Source organism: Pan paniscus, chromosome 1 (genome assembly GCF_029289425.2).
Source record: "Pan paniscus chromosome 1, NHGRI_mPanPan1-v2.0_pri, whole genome shotgun sequence".
Taxonomy (NCBI): domain Eukaryota; kingdom Metazoa; phylum Chordata; class Mammalia; order Primates; family Hominidae; genus Pan; species Pan paniscus.
The window spans coordinates 134,403,548-134,419,626 of NC_073249.2; the positions used below are offsets into that span (position 1 = coordinate 134,403,548).

At 39.9% G+C, this 16,079-nt stretch overlaps 1 protein-coding gene across 5 annotated transcripts in view; it reads left to right on the plus strand.

Annotated features, from left to right (window-relative positions):
• Nucleotides 1-16,079, plus strand: part of EVI5 (ecotropic viral integration site 5) — a 285,495-nt gene that overhangs the window by 175,887 nt on the left and 93,529 nt on the right. For all 5 annotated transcript variants that reach the window (XM_063606865.1, XM_034931223.3, XM_034931216.3 and 2 more), the window contains 2 exons: nucleotides 10,818-10,964; nucleotides 13,140-13,235. In XM_063606865.1, the coding sequence (XP_063462935.1) occupies nucleotides 10,818-10,964; nucleotides 13,140-13,235 (243 nt within the window). The remainder of the gene's footprint in view (nucleotides 1-10,817; nucleotides 10,965-13,139; nucleotides 13,236-16,079) is intronic.

Genomic DNA, 16,079 nt, shown 5'->3' on the forward strand with positions numbered 1-16,079 from the left:
TGGTAATACTAAGATGCCCTGATGGATCTCCGGTATTCCATGCATACTCTTCTTTACCTCCGTTGTGGATTAGCAGACTGATTTCATCTTGATAGTCCGGGTCAGTCATCCCAGCCAACACTGTAATTCCCTTCTTAGCTTGTTGACTTAAGGGTAGGAACAGCCCGAAGTGTCCAGGTGGTAATCTTAACTTGCAGTTTAATGGAGTCATTGTTGTGTCTTCTGGTGGTAGCGTTCCTCCCTCTGGAACCAAGACCTCTAGGCCAGCAGAATTAATGTTGAGGGAATAGGAAGCAAAAATTTTGCTAGTGGGTCACTAGGGGTGATGGTGAGTGGTGCCACTTGCACTTCCACCCCTTGATTCCTGGACCCGTGAATCGTGGCTATGGGAGAAACAGTACCATATGTTGGATGCTGATTCAGAGCATACATGGCCTTCTGGAGAACTTTGCCCCAGCCCTGCAAAGTATTGTCACCTAGTTGACATTGTAATTGTGACTTCAAAAGCCCGTTCCACCATTCTATCCATCCAGATGCTTTAGGATGATGGGGAACATGGTAAGACCAGTGAATTCCATGAACGTGAGCCTACTGCAACACTTCTTTGGCCATAAAGTGAGTGCCTTAGTCAGAGGCAATGCTGTGTGGAATACCATGATGGTGTTTAAGGTATTCCGTGAGTGCACAGATGGTGGTCTTGGCAGAAGCATTACATGCAGGATAGGTAAACCCATATCCAGAGTAAGTGTCTATTCCAGTGAGGACAAACCTCTGCCCTTTCCATGATGGAAGAGGTCCAATATAATCAACCTGCCACCAGGTAGCTAGCTGATCACCACGAGGAATGGTGCCATATCAAGGGCTCAGTGTTGGTCTCTGCTGCTGGGAAATTGGGCACTTAGCAGTGGCTGTAGCCAGGTCAGCGTTGGTGAGTGGAAGTCCATGTTGCTGAGACCATGTGTAACTTCCATCCCTGCCACCATGGCCACTTTGTTCATGGGCTTATTGGGCGACGATGGGTGGCTGGGAAAAGAGGCTGAGTGGTGTCCTCAGAACAGGTCATCCTATCCACTCAATAATTAAACTCCTCCTCTGCTGAGGTCACCCGTTGGTGAGCACTCACATGGGATACAAATGTCTTCACAGATTTTGGCCACTCAGAGAGGTCCATCCACATATGCTCTTCTCCAAATTTCTTTGTCACCAATTTTCTAATCATGCTTCTTTGAAGTCCCTGACCATCCAGCCAAACCACTGGCTACAGCCCATGAATCATTATATAATCGCACATCTGGCCATTTCTACTTCCATGCAGAGTGCACAACCAAGTGCTCTGCTTGAAGTTCTCCCCACTGGGAAGATTTACCTTCACCGCTGTCCTTCAGGGATGTCCTAGAAAGGGGCTGTAGTGCTGTGGCTGTCCACTTTCAGGTGGTGCCTGCATATCGTGCAGAACCATCTGTGAACCAGGCCCTGGTCTTCTCTTCCTCTGTCAGCTGATCATAGGGAACTCCCCATGAGGCCATCAGTGCAGGCTGGAGAAGAGAAGACAGGGTGGCAGGAGTGGAGACCATGGGCATTTGAGCTACTTCCTCATGAAACTTACTTGTCCCTTCAGGACCTGCTCAAGCCTGATCACGTATATACCACTTCCATTTGATGATGGAGTGCTGCTGTGCACAGCCCACTTCATGGCTAGATGGGTCAGAAAGCACCCAGTTCATGATAGGCAGTTCAGGTCGCGTGGTGACTTGATGACCCATAGTCACTTCATGACTATGATGAACAATGGTTCAGTTTCCACCAAAGTCCAGTAACAGGCCAACAGCTGTCTCTCAAAAGGAGAGTAGTTATCTGAAGAAGATGGCAGGGTCTCGCTCCAAAATCCTAGAGGTCTCTGCTGTGATTCACCTATGGGGACCATGAATCTCTGTTTTTATAATTCAAATTAGTATTTTGCTCATTTGACCTAGAAGTTTTCTGCTTGTATAAATTAAGTAGGAATGCAGCAGGCTTCCTATCAATTTCACTTCTAGGAACACCATGATTAATTAGCCAATGCCAGAGCTCTACACAAGTCAGACTATTCTGATTGCCGCTTTGCCGCTGCTGTTCATGACAGTAGCTATGCCTACCTTGCGTTTGATGGTTGAGTGCTGCCACTTGGCCCCTGGTACCTCAGTATTCAATTATTCCCATTGTATTTAAATTTTGTAGTTGAGTAACTGCGGTTCCCACCATTAGATCTGACATACTAAGAAGAGCAATTACAGGCCTCTTCAAAGATGCAGGTGCTGCCCTCACAAATCTATTTCAAAAGGCATTGGTCAAGAGTATGTCTTCTGGACCCTCCCAGCTGAGATGAGTAGGTCTAAAGTGACTAATCCACTCCACCATCCCAGTCTCCCTAAGCCTTTGGATTCCATCCTCTACATTAAACCAAGGGAGATCAGGCGTTTCCAGCTCTCTCACAGTGGGCCATCTTCTAATCCGTCTTTCAGCTAACCAAGCAAATAAACTATTAGAACCTTTTTTAACTCCCCAAGTTGCAACATTGAATGCAGAATCCCTACTTAGTGGGCCCAAATCAATAAATTCAGCCTGATCCAACTCTGTTCCTTCCACCATTATCCCATACCCTTAATATCCATTCCCATGGTTTGTTTTCCAGATTTCTGTTTATATAAATTAGAGAACTTGGTTTTTTTCAAGTGTAGCACACCTCCTCATGGGTCACACTCAACCTCACCCTCTAGGGGCCCACTGAGACTTTAACTTAGTTATAGGTCTAGAAGCAAACAGGTGTTGGGGGTGGCTCCTGAGGAGAATCAACATTATCTTGCCTGGCAACTGCCTCAGGGGAGGGCATCAATGTTGCCTCAAGCAGCGCAGGGTTCATCTCCTCAGACAAAGGCAGAAAGGCTGATGGCAGCATGGGTTGGGGAGGGGTTGTTTCCACTACTGGGGAGGGGGAAGTTGTTCCTTCTGACAAAAAAGGTTCATCAGAGTTTACAAACCTCTATGTCCCCAGCTTCATCAGGGTCCTCCCACACGTCCCCATTCCAAGTTTTAGGGTCCCATTCTTTTCCAATCAATGCCCTCACTTTAACAGTAGACACCTGGCAAGGCTGTGCATGCATCTTTCGTTGCAGGTCAGCCACTCGCATGAAGAGCTTGTGACTGTCTACTCTCATTCAGGGCAATCTTAGCAGATTTGAGGCTTAGTATCTGCTTCTGAAGCAGGGGGACAGAATCCCTGAATTCATCATTTTCTTTCATTAATTTGTCCAGTGAACTTAGGAGCAACCAACCAACTTCATTACATTCCTTGGTTCTCCACATATAGTCAAAGGTATTATGTATAGAGTCACTAAACTGCTTGCCTCTCACAAATAGTAAATCAGGAGCGTCAAATGCATTTATTTTGCGTAACTCTCTACAAACAGTTCATGCCAAGAACTATCAGTGTGCTCCATACTGTTAGAAGTAGAGTCCTTAGCATTTTTGGGTCTTACCGTATTAAGCAGCCAACTCCAGAAACCCCCAAACCAATTAAAGAACTCCATCCTTAATATTCTGTTCCTCTAGAACCACTCCTGGTACCAAAATCTATATTAGTCAGGGTTCTCTAGAGGGACAGAACTAATAGGATATATATAGGAATAATAGGATATATATATATATATAATATAACATATAAAATACATGTATATTATATATAATACACATACATATATATAACTCATATATATATATATGAGTTTATTAAGTATTAACTTACACGATCGCAAGATCCCACAATAGGCCATCTGCAAGATGAGGAGCAAGGAGAGCCAATCCGAGTCCCAAAACTGAAGAGCCTGGAGTCTGATGTTTGAGGGCAGGAAGCATCCAGCACGGGACAAAGATGTAGGCTGGGAGGCTAGGCCAGTATCTCCTTTTCACATTTTTCTGCCTGCTTTATATTCGCTGGCAGCTGATTAGATTGTGTCCACCAGATTAAGGGTGGATCTGCCTTTCCCATCCCACTGACTCAAATGTTAATCTCTTTTGGCAACACCCTCACAGACACACACAGGATCAATACTTTATATCCTTCAATCCAATCAAGTTGACACTTAGTATTAACCATCACAGATATTTTTAACATCTGTGCCATATGTAATGCTGGTTCTGTTGATTGCTTTGTCTTTTGGGAGTGCTTTGTTTTTCCTTGCCTTTTCCTATGCTTTGTAATTTTTTTGTTGAAAGCTGGATATCTTGTGTAGGACTGCAGACTGAGTCAAATAGTTTTTCTGCCTGGAAATGGGCACATTTTTCCTTCTGCTAGGCCTTTAATGTGGGAGATTCAAGTTAATATAGTCCAGAGATGGATTGAGTTTGAGGTTTGTTGTTTCTGTGGTATCATCAGTGCACCATAGGCTTCAAATTCCCTTAGCAATACCTTATTTTTCCCTTAGTAATACCTTATTTTTAGAGTAGGAGCTGTTTGCCAGAGGGATTTTGTGTCTTTAGGTCTTCCCTTTGCATAACATTTTAAAAGGGTCTGTCTTCAGCAGTATTCCATTTGTTACTTATTACAGAAGAGTTGGAGGGGCAACAGTGTTTTCTATTGTTCTGATGAAGCCTCAGTCTTAGACAGGCACAGTGGCTAATGCCTATAATCCCCAGCACTTCGGGAGGCCCAGGCAGGAGGATCACTTGAGGCCAGGAGTTTGAGACTAGCCTGGGCAACATAGTGAGACCCTGTCTTGTATAAAAATTTTTAAAAATTAGCCAGGTGTGGTAGTATGTGCCTGTAGTCCCAGCTACTTGAGAGGCCGAGATGGGAGGATCGCTTGAGCCCAGGAGTTTGAGGCTGTAGTGAACTATGACACCACTGCACTCCAGCCTAAGCCACAAAGTAAGATCCTGTTTCTAAATTAAAAAAAAATAAATGGCTGGGCGTGGTGGCTCACGCCTGTAATCCCAGCACTTTGGGAGGCTGAGGCAGGTGGATGACCTGAGGTCAGGAGTTTAAGACCAGTATGGTGAAACCCCATCTCTACTAAAAATACAAAAATTAGCCAGACGTGGTGCTGTATGCCTGTAATCACAGCTACTTGGGAGGCTGAGGGAGGAGAATCACTTGAACCTGGGAGGCAGAGGTTGCAGTGAGCCAAGGTCGCACCATTGCACTCCAGCCTGGGCAACAAGAGTGAAACTCTGTCTCAAAGAAAAAAATAAATTAAATAAATAAATAAATAAATAAATAAATTCAGTCTTAGGCTTCATTATGTCCTTTGATCTGGTGTGTTTGGTCTTTAGTGCTCCTGCCCACCCCAGATGTAGTACTAGGCACAAAACGCAGTTCTGCCCCTTCCCCAAGATGCAGTGGCTTTCACCAGTGCCCCAAAGACAGCAGCGTTTCTTGGCCCTGATCCACACAGATGAAAGCATATATTCCCTAGAGGAGACAGGCAAGGTTTAGCGCCTTCCTATAGTGACTGCTATTCCCCTTCCTGAGTCCTGTACCATGAAGGTTTCTTTCTCAAGACTCACCAGTCTTTTGTGTGTGTACCCCTTGGGGTACCTGAAGAAAAGTGTGCAAGAGTTTGTGAACTTAGACTCTAAGTCTGCTGCCTCCTGAGCCTTCACACTGTCTAGCCAGCCAATACTTAGCTTCCACCAGTTTGATATTTATTCTAGCTGTATCATTCTTAGCTTGTGGCCGTATCTGCCCCAGGTGAGAAAGTGCTTAAATCCCATTGCATCTCTCCTGGAAGGCTCCGGGTTTGAACTTAGTTTGGCTGGCTTTTTTTTTTTTTCCTTTTTTTTTTTTTTTTTTTGAGATGGAGTCTTATTCTGTCACCCAGGCTGGAGTGCAGTGGCGCGATCTCAGCTCACTGCAACCTCCGCCTCCGGGGTTGAAGCGATTCTTCTGCCTCAGCCTCCTGAGTAGCTGGGACTACAGGCGCATGCTACCACATCCGGCTAATTTTTGTATTTTTAGTGGAGACAGGGGTTTCACCATATTGGCCAGGCTAGTGTCGAACTCCTGACCTCAAGTGATCCCCCCGCCTCGGCCTCCCAAAGTACTGGGATTACAGGCATGAGCCACTGTGCCTGGCCTTCCTTCTTTTTTCATTGGAAGGGTAGGAGCAGTTCTTTGACCTTCTACATCCCAGATCACAAATCAAAAGTCCTGATTATGATGTATTTGTGATTGTTTTGTTTGGTACTTTTGGTTTCTTTCTTTTTTGTTCCTTTTTTCTTCCTTTCCTCCTTTTTATTGGATTTAGTTTTTTCTTTCACTTTCTCTGTACTGGTTTGACTCTTATAATTCCTTTTGTTTTCTATTAATGTTTGCTACCTGAAAAAAATGGAAAATGCTTACCTGGGTGAACAAAGTCTAAACTTAGTCGTCATCTCTGTATCCTTTCCAAACATTTAGAAGGGCCTGTGAATAACTTCATGTGTTCTTCTGTCTTACAAGTTATTATTGTACATCTTTTAATACCTCCAAACTACTAGATATTATTATTATTATTTTATGGAGTCAGAGCTTATCTGGATTTGTTCACCTGTTAGTTATTTTTGCTCTGAATTCTTTTTTTTCTATTTATTTATTTTTTCTTTTTTAAATAGGGTCTCACTGTTTTGTCCAGGCTTGAGTGCGGTGGCTGTTCATAGGCTCCATCGTATCTCACTACAGCCTCAAGCTCCTGACCTCAAACAGTTCTCCTGCCCCAGCCTCCCAAGTAGCTGGGACTACAGGCTGCTCTCTCTTCTTATATTTGACAGTTTCTGGTTTCCATCCTGCATTCTAAATCTGTCACTCTTTTTTTTTTTTTTTTTTGCGACGGAGTCTCACTCTGTCACCCAGGCTGGAGTGCAGTGGCGCAATCTTGGCTCACTGCAAGTCCTGCCTCCCAGGTTCACGCCATTCTCCTGCCTCAGCCTCCCGAGTTGGGACTACAGGCGCCCGCCATCACGCCTGGCTAATTTTTTTTTTTTTTTTTTTTTTTTTAGTAGAGACAGGGTTTCATTGTGTTAGCCAGGATGGTTGCAATCTCCTGACCTTGTGATCCGCCTGCCTTGGCCTCCCAAAGTGCTGGGATTACAGGTGTGAGCCACCACGCCCGGCCCACTTTCTTAAAATAAATTTACTTTTCTTTCTTGTATGATAGTTTAGCTCAGTATACTACTATAGGGTGAAGATTCTTTTTTAAGCATTATGAATTTTTGCCATTGAAATATCTGCTAGACATTTCATTACCCTTCCTTTATAGATCTCAGTTTTTCCCTTGATTTGCCTCTTTAGCATTCTAAGTTTTGTTACAGTATATATTGGTGGGGATTTATTTGTTTTTATCCTGGTTGGAACTAGTTGTGTTTCCTAAATTGTAGATTTATATCTTTTATTTCTTTTTTTTTTTTTTGGATTTATTTTTTTATTTTTATTTTTTTATTGTACTTCAAGTTTTAGGGTACATGTGCACATTGTGCAGGTTAGTTACATATGTATACATGTGCCATGCTGGTGCGCTGCACCCACTAACTCATCATCTAGCATTAGGTATATCTCCCAATGCTGTCCCTCCCCCCTCCCCCAACCCCACAACAGTCCCCAGAGTGTGATATTCCCCTTCCTGTGTCCATGTGATCTCATTGTTCAATTCCCACCTGTGAGTGAGAATATGTGGTGTTTGGTTTAATTGTAAAAAATTCTCAACTGTTACCATCTCTTAAACCATCATATCTCACTTTTTTTTTCTATTTTATCCTGCAACCCATATTAGGTATATTTTGGACCTTATTCTCTTTTCTGTGTCTAATAACCTCTTCTGGGACACTAATTATTTCTTCAGTATAGCTAATCTCCAATCTAACCCATTCATTGAATTCAGTGGCTGTATTTATAGAAATTTTCTTTGGTTATTTTTCTGATTTGCTTAATGTTTTTTTGATAGTGACTTGTTCTTTGCTTATGTTTTGGCATCTTCCTTTTATGTCATTAATACTGTAATTTTAGACATAACCTATGTTAGGTAAAGTCCTATAATTATCTCTAGAGTTCTTAAAATATATTTTTTCTGTCTGCTGTCTCTCACTCATGGTCAATTCTTGGGTTTTATGTGTATTATTTATCAACCATAATGTTGAATTATGGTCTTGTGTTCAGGGATGCAGGGAAGGGTTTTATCTATGGACATTATTTGCAGCTTATGTCAAAGATGGGTCCCTCTGAAGTGTAGTTATTTGTTTTAATGGTAGCAGGTAAGACAGTAAAAAGAGGCTGTGATACATTTTGAACACGGTACTAAGAAGTTTAGTTAATTTTGTAGACAGACTTATTTGTTGATTCAAAATGAGAAAGAGGCCAGGTGCAGTGACTCATGCCTGTGATCGCAGGATTTTGGGAGACCAAGATGGGAGGATCACTTGGGCTCAGGAGTTCAAGACTGGCCTGAGCAACATAGTAGGACCTCGTCTCTACTAAAAATAAAAAAAATTATCTGGGCGTGGTGGCACATGCCTGTGGTCCCAGCTATTCAGGAGACCGAGGTGGGAGGATAGCCTGAGCCTGGGAGATTGAGGCTACAAGTAAGCTGTGATTGTGCCTCTGCACTCTAGCCTGGGCAACAGAGCAAGCTCCTGTGAGACCCTATCTAAAAAAAAAAAAAAAAGAGAGAGAGAGAGAATGAGAATGACTAGAGTATGTGTTACAGGAAGACAAGTAAAAGTAAAGATGAAGAAAGTTCTAAGTGGTTGAAAGTTTTGGAGCTTACATCTATTAGATGATCTACATTTTTTCATTAAAACTGGAGGGGGGTCTTTTTCATAGGGCAAGGTAAAGTAGGTATAATAATGGCAACAATTGAACATTTATTAAGTATCTAAAATTTCCCGGGTGCAGTGGCTCATGCCTGTAATCTCCCAGCACTTTGGGAGGCTGAGGCGGGCGGATTACTTGAGGTTAGGAGTTCGAGACCAGCCTGGCCAACATGATGAAACCCTGTCTCTACTAAAAATACAAAAATTAGCCAGGCATGGTGGTGGATGCCTGTAATCCCAGCTACTTGGGAGGCTGAGGCAGGAGAATCACTTGAACCCAGGAGGTGGAGGTTGCAGTGAGCCAAGGTCGTGCCACTGCACTCCAGCCTGGGCAACAAAGTGAGACTGTCTCAAAAAAAAATGAAATGAAATTACATGACATGACATGACATGATTGTGTGAGACTGCTTTCATAAACTTTTCTCCCATAATCTAATCTTCACAACATAGTCTCAAAAGGCAAGTAGTACTATCTCTACTGAAATTTGGTAGGATTAAATAACTTGGCCAAGTTTTAAGAACTGTTAAATGAGAAGTTAGATTTTTACTTCTTTCTGTTATGAAAGTCCCTACTATTTCTTTCAGGCCTCTGATAGAATAATTTAGGGTTGAGAGAATTCTGGCTGGGTCAATACCTGAGTGTGAAAACTACCTCATGTTAGTTCAAGGTCTATATGTTTTTTTAGCACATTCTGTAATTATAATACAATAAACAGCTAGCATTTATTGCTACATATTAGGCCCTGTTACGCATGTTATCTCATTTAATTCTGAAGACACCAAACTGAGAAATAGAAACTATTTTATATGCATTTTTCAAATAAGGAAATAGAGACTCAGAGATACTAGCTTGTTTGCTTAATGACCAAATATTAAAACCAGGATTCAAAATCTGTGCTTCATAAAAAGAGACTGTGCTAGACATTGAGAACATGTAGAAATACACATATGCGGTATTGTGTGACATCAAGTTTACAGCCCAATAAATAGTGATGGTACTTTTTTTTTTCTTTCCTTTTTTTTTCTCTGAGACAGAGTCTTCTTGTCACCCAGGCTAGAGTGCAGTTGCGTGATCTCAGCTCACTGCAACCTCTGCCTCCTGGGTTCAAGTGATTCTTGTGCCTCAGCCTCCCAAGTACCTGGGATTATAGACGTGCACCACCATGCCCGACTAATTTTTGTATTTTTAGTAGATACGGGTTTCACCATTTTGGCCAAGTTGGTCCCAAACTCCTGGCCACAAGTGATCTGCCCACCTTGGTCTCCCAGAATGCTGGGATTAGACATGAGCCACTGCACTGGCCATGATGGTACCTTTTGACTGGTTTGTGCTTTCTTTCTGGAACTGGAAAGAGGAATTAAACTCACCATTCCTGTATCTATCCATTTTGTACTCCCATTGCCAATCTTAGAAAGGAATACCTTCAAGTTGTGTATAAGAATTTTTATAGTTTACACCTATTTTTTGTATAAATGGTATATTGAGCTATATTGAGAGTCTCTAATATTGACAGTATGCATTCCTTTGGATGACTTGATTTTATTTATTTATTTATTTATTTTTAATTTTTTTTTTTGAGACAGAGTCTCGCTCTGTCACCCAGGCTGGAGTGCAGTGGCTCAGTCTCCGCTCACTGCAGGCTCCACCTCCTGGGTTCACGCCATTCTCCAGCTTCAGCCTCCCGAGTACCTGGGACTACAGGCGCCCGCCACCATGCCTGGCTAATTTTTTTTTTTTGTAATTTTAGTAGAGACGGGGTTTCACCACGTTAGCCGGGATGGTCTTGATCTCCTGACCTCGTGATCCGCCTGCCTCAGCCTTGAATGACTTGATTTTAAAGGCAGTTTTATCTTATTTTTTAATGTTGATTTTGTTGAATAACAGTGACCTATAACTAGTAACATTTTTAATAATGTTATGGTATAAAATGGATAGCTAATTTTTTAAAATTTTTAGGTCTTGTATCTATAGTCTCAGTATTTATATTTCTGATTATTAGAACCAGATCAATAGTAACCATCTTCGAAGAGCAGAACAAGAGGTGATTAGCCTACAGGAGAAAGTGCAGTATCTTTCTGCACAGAACAAAGGACTCCTTACTCAATTAAGTGAAGCAAAGCGTAAACAAGCAGAGATTGAATGCAAGGTAAATATGTCAAGTAACTGATTTTGTTTTTTGTCAATATAATAATGCCTTTTTTTGTTTGTTTTATCGTGATTAGATTATCTTAAAAACAAAACAAAAAAGCTCGTCCTATTTTCTACTTTTCCTGAACTTGTTTTGGTAGTTGCCTTCAGACCAGGTCAGCTCATCTTGCTTCTGGGGTGGATTTTAGTCAAGAAACATTTTCAGTCACTTCCTTGGTTAATTTAATTTCCTGGATTGGCATTTACTAGTATTTCTTTACAGTTTTTCTTTTGACTGGTAACCCTTTAAAACCAGAGCTTTTAATGGCTTGATCAAAAAAGATGGGTCATTTAGAGAGGTTAGGGCTCCTCTGCTTTGATTGGTATCTTATTAGTGGGCAGTAATGTTAATAACATTGATACATGTTTTCTGGATAGACTAGAGAGCAAAAGAAATGTGTATGTACCAGTGTGTTGGGAAAAATGGGTATATTACCCATTATTATTTTAATCAGTTATATACTTTACTTTTTTGTGAGGTATTTGGATTAAAAAAGCATCAAAAGTATTTGAATGCAAGTACATTCTTTCCTGAAATAAATTTACAATATAGCAGTGGTGAGAGAGTGGGGGAAAGGCAGTGAGATGGAAGGAGAGGAGGGAGGGTTTGGGGGTGTGTGTGTGTGTGTGTGTGTGTGTGTGTGTGTGTGTGTGTGAAATAACTAAAGAGATGACTGTAGACTGGGCATTAGAATGGATTACTAAAGGCAAGTTATGGGATTTAAAAAAATAAACTAGGCATCCACCTTTCCATGGTGAGATAGTAGGAATGATGCCCTTTACAGATTCCAGCCTTATTATTGTATAAGAAATAAGACTTTTGATGGCACATGTAAAGCTGTAATTCCATCAGCTTATTCTGGTGACATTAAAAACCAAGAGTGAAGCTTGAATGGTTTATCAGTGTCACTGAAATCCAGAGATGAAATTACATCCTTATAAATATGCATGGCTGTTACAATGTATACTGACAGAAATCTGTAGGCAGTACTGAAATTCCTACTAAAAGCACAGTCACTTTTGAAGGATATGACTAAACTATAAATAAAATAATATTAAATGAGGTTGTATCAGTCTGATTTGTCATATCAATATCTGATTGAGTTTTTATGATGCTAAATTGTCTGTGTTGACATCTTATAGATAACTAAATTTAATCTTTTATTTATTATTGGTGTTAGTTTTCCTTAAACATATTTTGATAATGGTGTTACTAGATTAAATATTGCTCCTCAAATGCCTTAGTACCTGTTGAGCAAAGTAAAGTGTTCTTTGGAAATAAATCTTTGAGGAACTTGCTGTTGAAAATAATAATTTTCTTTGAACTTGTCTAAGTAATGGGCTCAGATTTAGAATATTAGAGGATTTTATGAACTAATATGGGATTTTATTTAATTTTTAATTGTTCATTAATACCTCTGTGAAGTATGTTACAGATGCAAACTCTGATATCTCCCCTGTGTTTAAGCTGTGTGTTAATTTATTCAATCTTTCGTGATGCCTTTGCGGTTTTGAGAATGACCAATGTATTGTTACCCTAGCACCTAGTACATTCTGATTAAATGTGTATGTTTTACCCTGTTATGTTGGAATGATTCGGGAACAAAGTTAATTTTTCAAGAAAGCCAGTCCTTGAATTATGTAAATCTGATTCATTTTCATTTAGTATTATAAGATTATAGCTTATGATTAATTTATAATTATTAAAGCTTTTTATTTTTAGTTGTGTAAAATGTGTGGATATTGTTTATAATATTAATGTTATTTTCCCTCTCAACTTAATTTGAATGTTCTCACTTAAAGTTGAAATATTACAAGCCTGTGAACCCCAGTTTCAAAATGCGAAACACTCTAAAACCCTGGAGTTTTTTCATAAATTTCACACAAATTCCTTTGGAGGCAAAACTTAATTTGAATTGATATATGGCCATTTATAATTGTTATTCCACTTGATGTGAACATTTATATCTCACTGCTTCGTTGTATGTATTGAGCATATTGTTTCATTATGGATGCTGCCTTAGACCCTGCTACATAATACTTAATGTATGGTTTATGCAACCTGTTACTTTTCTAAAATCTGAATTCCAAACACACCTGGTTTATTTTGTTTCGGTTTGGTTTACCACACTAGAATAAGGAAGAAGTGATGGCTGTGAGGCTTCGGGAAGCAGATAGCATAGCTGCTGTGGCTGAACTACGACAACACATTGCTGAGCTTGAAATCCAGGTACCATATGAAAATAATAAAGTACATGTAAAAATATAGTTTCTTCTATCCTCTTTGTCTGAACAGTAACTTACTCTTTATCCTCATGACTGTGATTCTTTTTTCAGTAATCATTCATTTCCAACTTTTTTTTTTATTGTGGTAAAATAGACATAAAACTTACCATTTTAAAGTATACAGTTCTGCAGCATTAAGTATATTTGACACTGTTGTGCAGCCATCACCACCATCCATATCCAGAACTTTTTCATCCTCCCTAACTGAACCTCTTTGCCCATTAAACATTAACTTCCCATTCCCCAGCAACTGGCAACCACCAGCAACTGGAAACCACCATTCTACTTTGTCTCTATGAGTTTGACCACTCTGGTTACCTCATATAAGTGGGATCATACAATACAGTCATATGCTGTATAAGGACATTTCAGTGATGGACAGCATATATGGTAATGGTCCCATAGGATGATAATGAAGCTGAAAAATTCCTTTTGCCTAGTGACTATAGCCATCATTATGTTATAGTGCAACACGTTACTCATGTGTTTGTGATGAGGCTGGTATAAACAAACCCACTGCACTGCCACTCTTATAAAAGTGTAGCACATACAGTTGTGTATAGCACATAATACTTGATAATAAATGACTATGTTACTGGTTCATATGTTTGCTATACTATTTGTTGTTTTGCTATACTAATATTGCTATTTTAGAGTCTAATTCTACTTATACAAAACAAGAGTTAACTCTAAGACAGTCCTCAGATCCTTCAGGAGGTTTTCCAGAAGGCATTGTTTTCATAGGAGATGACAGCTTCATGTGTGTTATTGTCCCTGAAGACCTTCCAGTGGGACAAGATGTGGAGGTTGAAGATAGTGATATTGGTGGTGCTGACCCTGTGTAGGCCTAAGCTAATATCTTAGTTTTTAACACAAATGTTTTAATTTTTTTTTTTTTTTTTTGAGACAGGATCTCACTCTGTTGCCCAGACCGGAGTTTAGTGGCACAGTCATAGCTCACTGCAGACTCCAACTCCTGGCTCAAGCAGTCCTCATCAGCTTCCCGAGTACCTGGGACTACAGGCACACATGACCACACCCAACTTATTTATTTATTTATTTATTTAGTAGCAATGAGGTCTCCCTTTGCTGGCCAGGCGGGTTTCGAACTCCTGGGCTTAAGTGATCCGCCCACCTCTGCCTTCCACAGTGCTGGGATTACAAGCATGAGCCACTGCGCCCAGCCTTAATTTTTTTTTAACTTAAAAAAATTTTTTGTTCATCAGGTGTAATGACTCATGCCTGTAATCTCAGCACTTTGGGAGGCTGAGGCAGGCAGATCTTGAGCCCAAGAGTTTGAAACCAACCTGACCAACAAAGTGAGACTCCCTCTCTACAAAAAATACAAAATAAAATTAGTTGGACCTGGTGGTGCACCTATAGTCCCAGTTGCGGTTACTTAGGAGGCTGAGGTGGGTGGGTTGCCTGAGCCTGGGAGGTCAAGGCTGCAGTAAGCCATGATCACAGCACTGCACTCCAGCCTGGGCCACAGAGTAAGACCCTGTTTCAAAAAATATATTTATTAAAAATTAAAATTAAAAATAGAAAAAAGCTTATAGAATAAAGATATAAAAAAAATTTTATACACCTGTACAATGTTTGCTAAGCTAAATGTTATAAAAGAGTCAAAAAGTTTAAAAAATTGGAAGTTTATAAATAAACTTACAGTAAGTTAATTTATTATTGAAAGAAAAACCATTTTTTATAATGTTATAGTATATTTACAAATTTTCTTCATTTTTAAAGCTGAATAATATTCCATTGTATGTATATACCACATTTTTTATCTGTTCATTCAATTGATGGACATTTAGGGTGCTTCCATGTTTGAGCTATTGTGAATAATGCTGCTATGAATACAGGTGTACAAATTTCTGTTCAGGTCCCTGCTTTAACTTCTTTTGAGTACATAGAAGTGGAATTGCTGGATCATATAGTAATTGTTTAATTTTTTAAAGAAATTGCCATACCATTTTCCACAGAACCTACACCATTTTACATTTCTACCAGCAATGCATGAGGATTTCATTTTTTCCGCATTTGCACCAACACTTGTTAATTTTCTGTTGTTGTTTTTATAAGTACCATCCTAATGGGTGTGAAGTGGTATCTCATTGTGGTTTTGATTTGCATTTCCCTAATGATGAACTATGTTGGGCATACTTTCATGTGCTTATTTCGCATTTATATATCTTCTTTGGAGAAATGGCCATTCAGGTCCTTTGCTTAATTGAACCAGGTTGTTTGTTGTTTTTGTTGTTGAGTTATAGGAGTTATTTATATATTCTCAATATCACTTTCTTATCATATATATGGTTTGCAAATATTTTCTCCCATTATGTTTGTTGCCTTTTCTTTGTTGATAGTGTTTTTATCACAAAAGTTTTTAATTTTGCTGAATCAACTTACCTGGGTTTTGTTTTGTTTTGTTTTGTTTTGGTGGTGTTGACTGTGCTCCAAGTCCATTTTTTAGTGAAAATTTATCATATTTCTATATTATCAAAACTATCTTCAAAAGAAAATTCAAAGCTTTAAAAATAAATATGTTTTTACAGGGCACAGTAACTCATGCCTGTAATCCCAGTGCTTTGAGAGGCCAAGGTCAGGGGATTGCTGGAGGCCAGGAGTTCAAGACCGGCCTGGGCAATAGAGTAAGATCCTGTCTCTACAAAACAATTTTTAAAAATTAGCTGAGGGCATGATAGTACACTCCTGTAGCTCTGGCTACTTGGAAGGCTAAGGTGGAACGATCCCTTGAGGCCAGAAGTAGGAGTTCCATATTACAAGG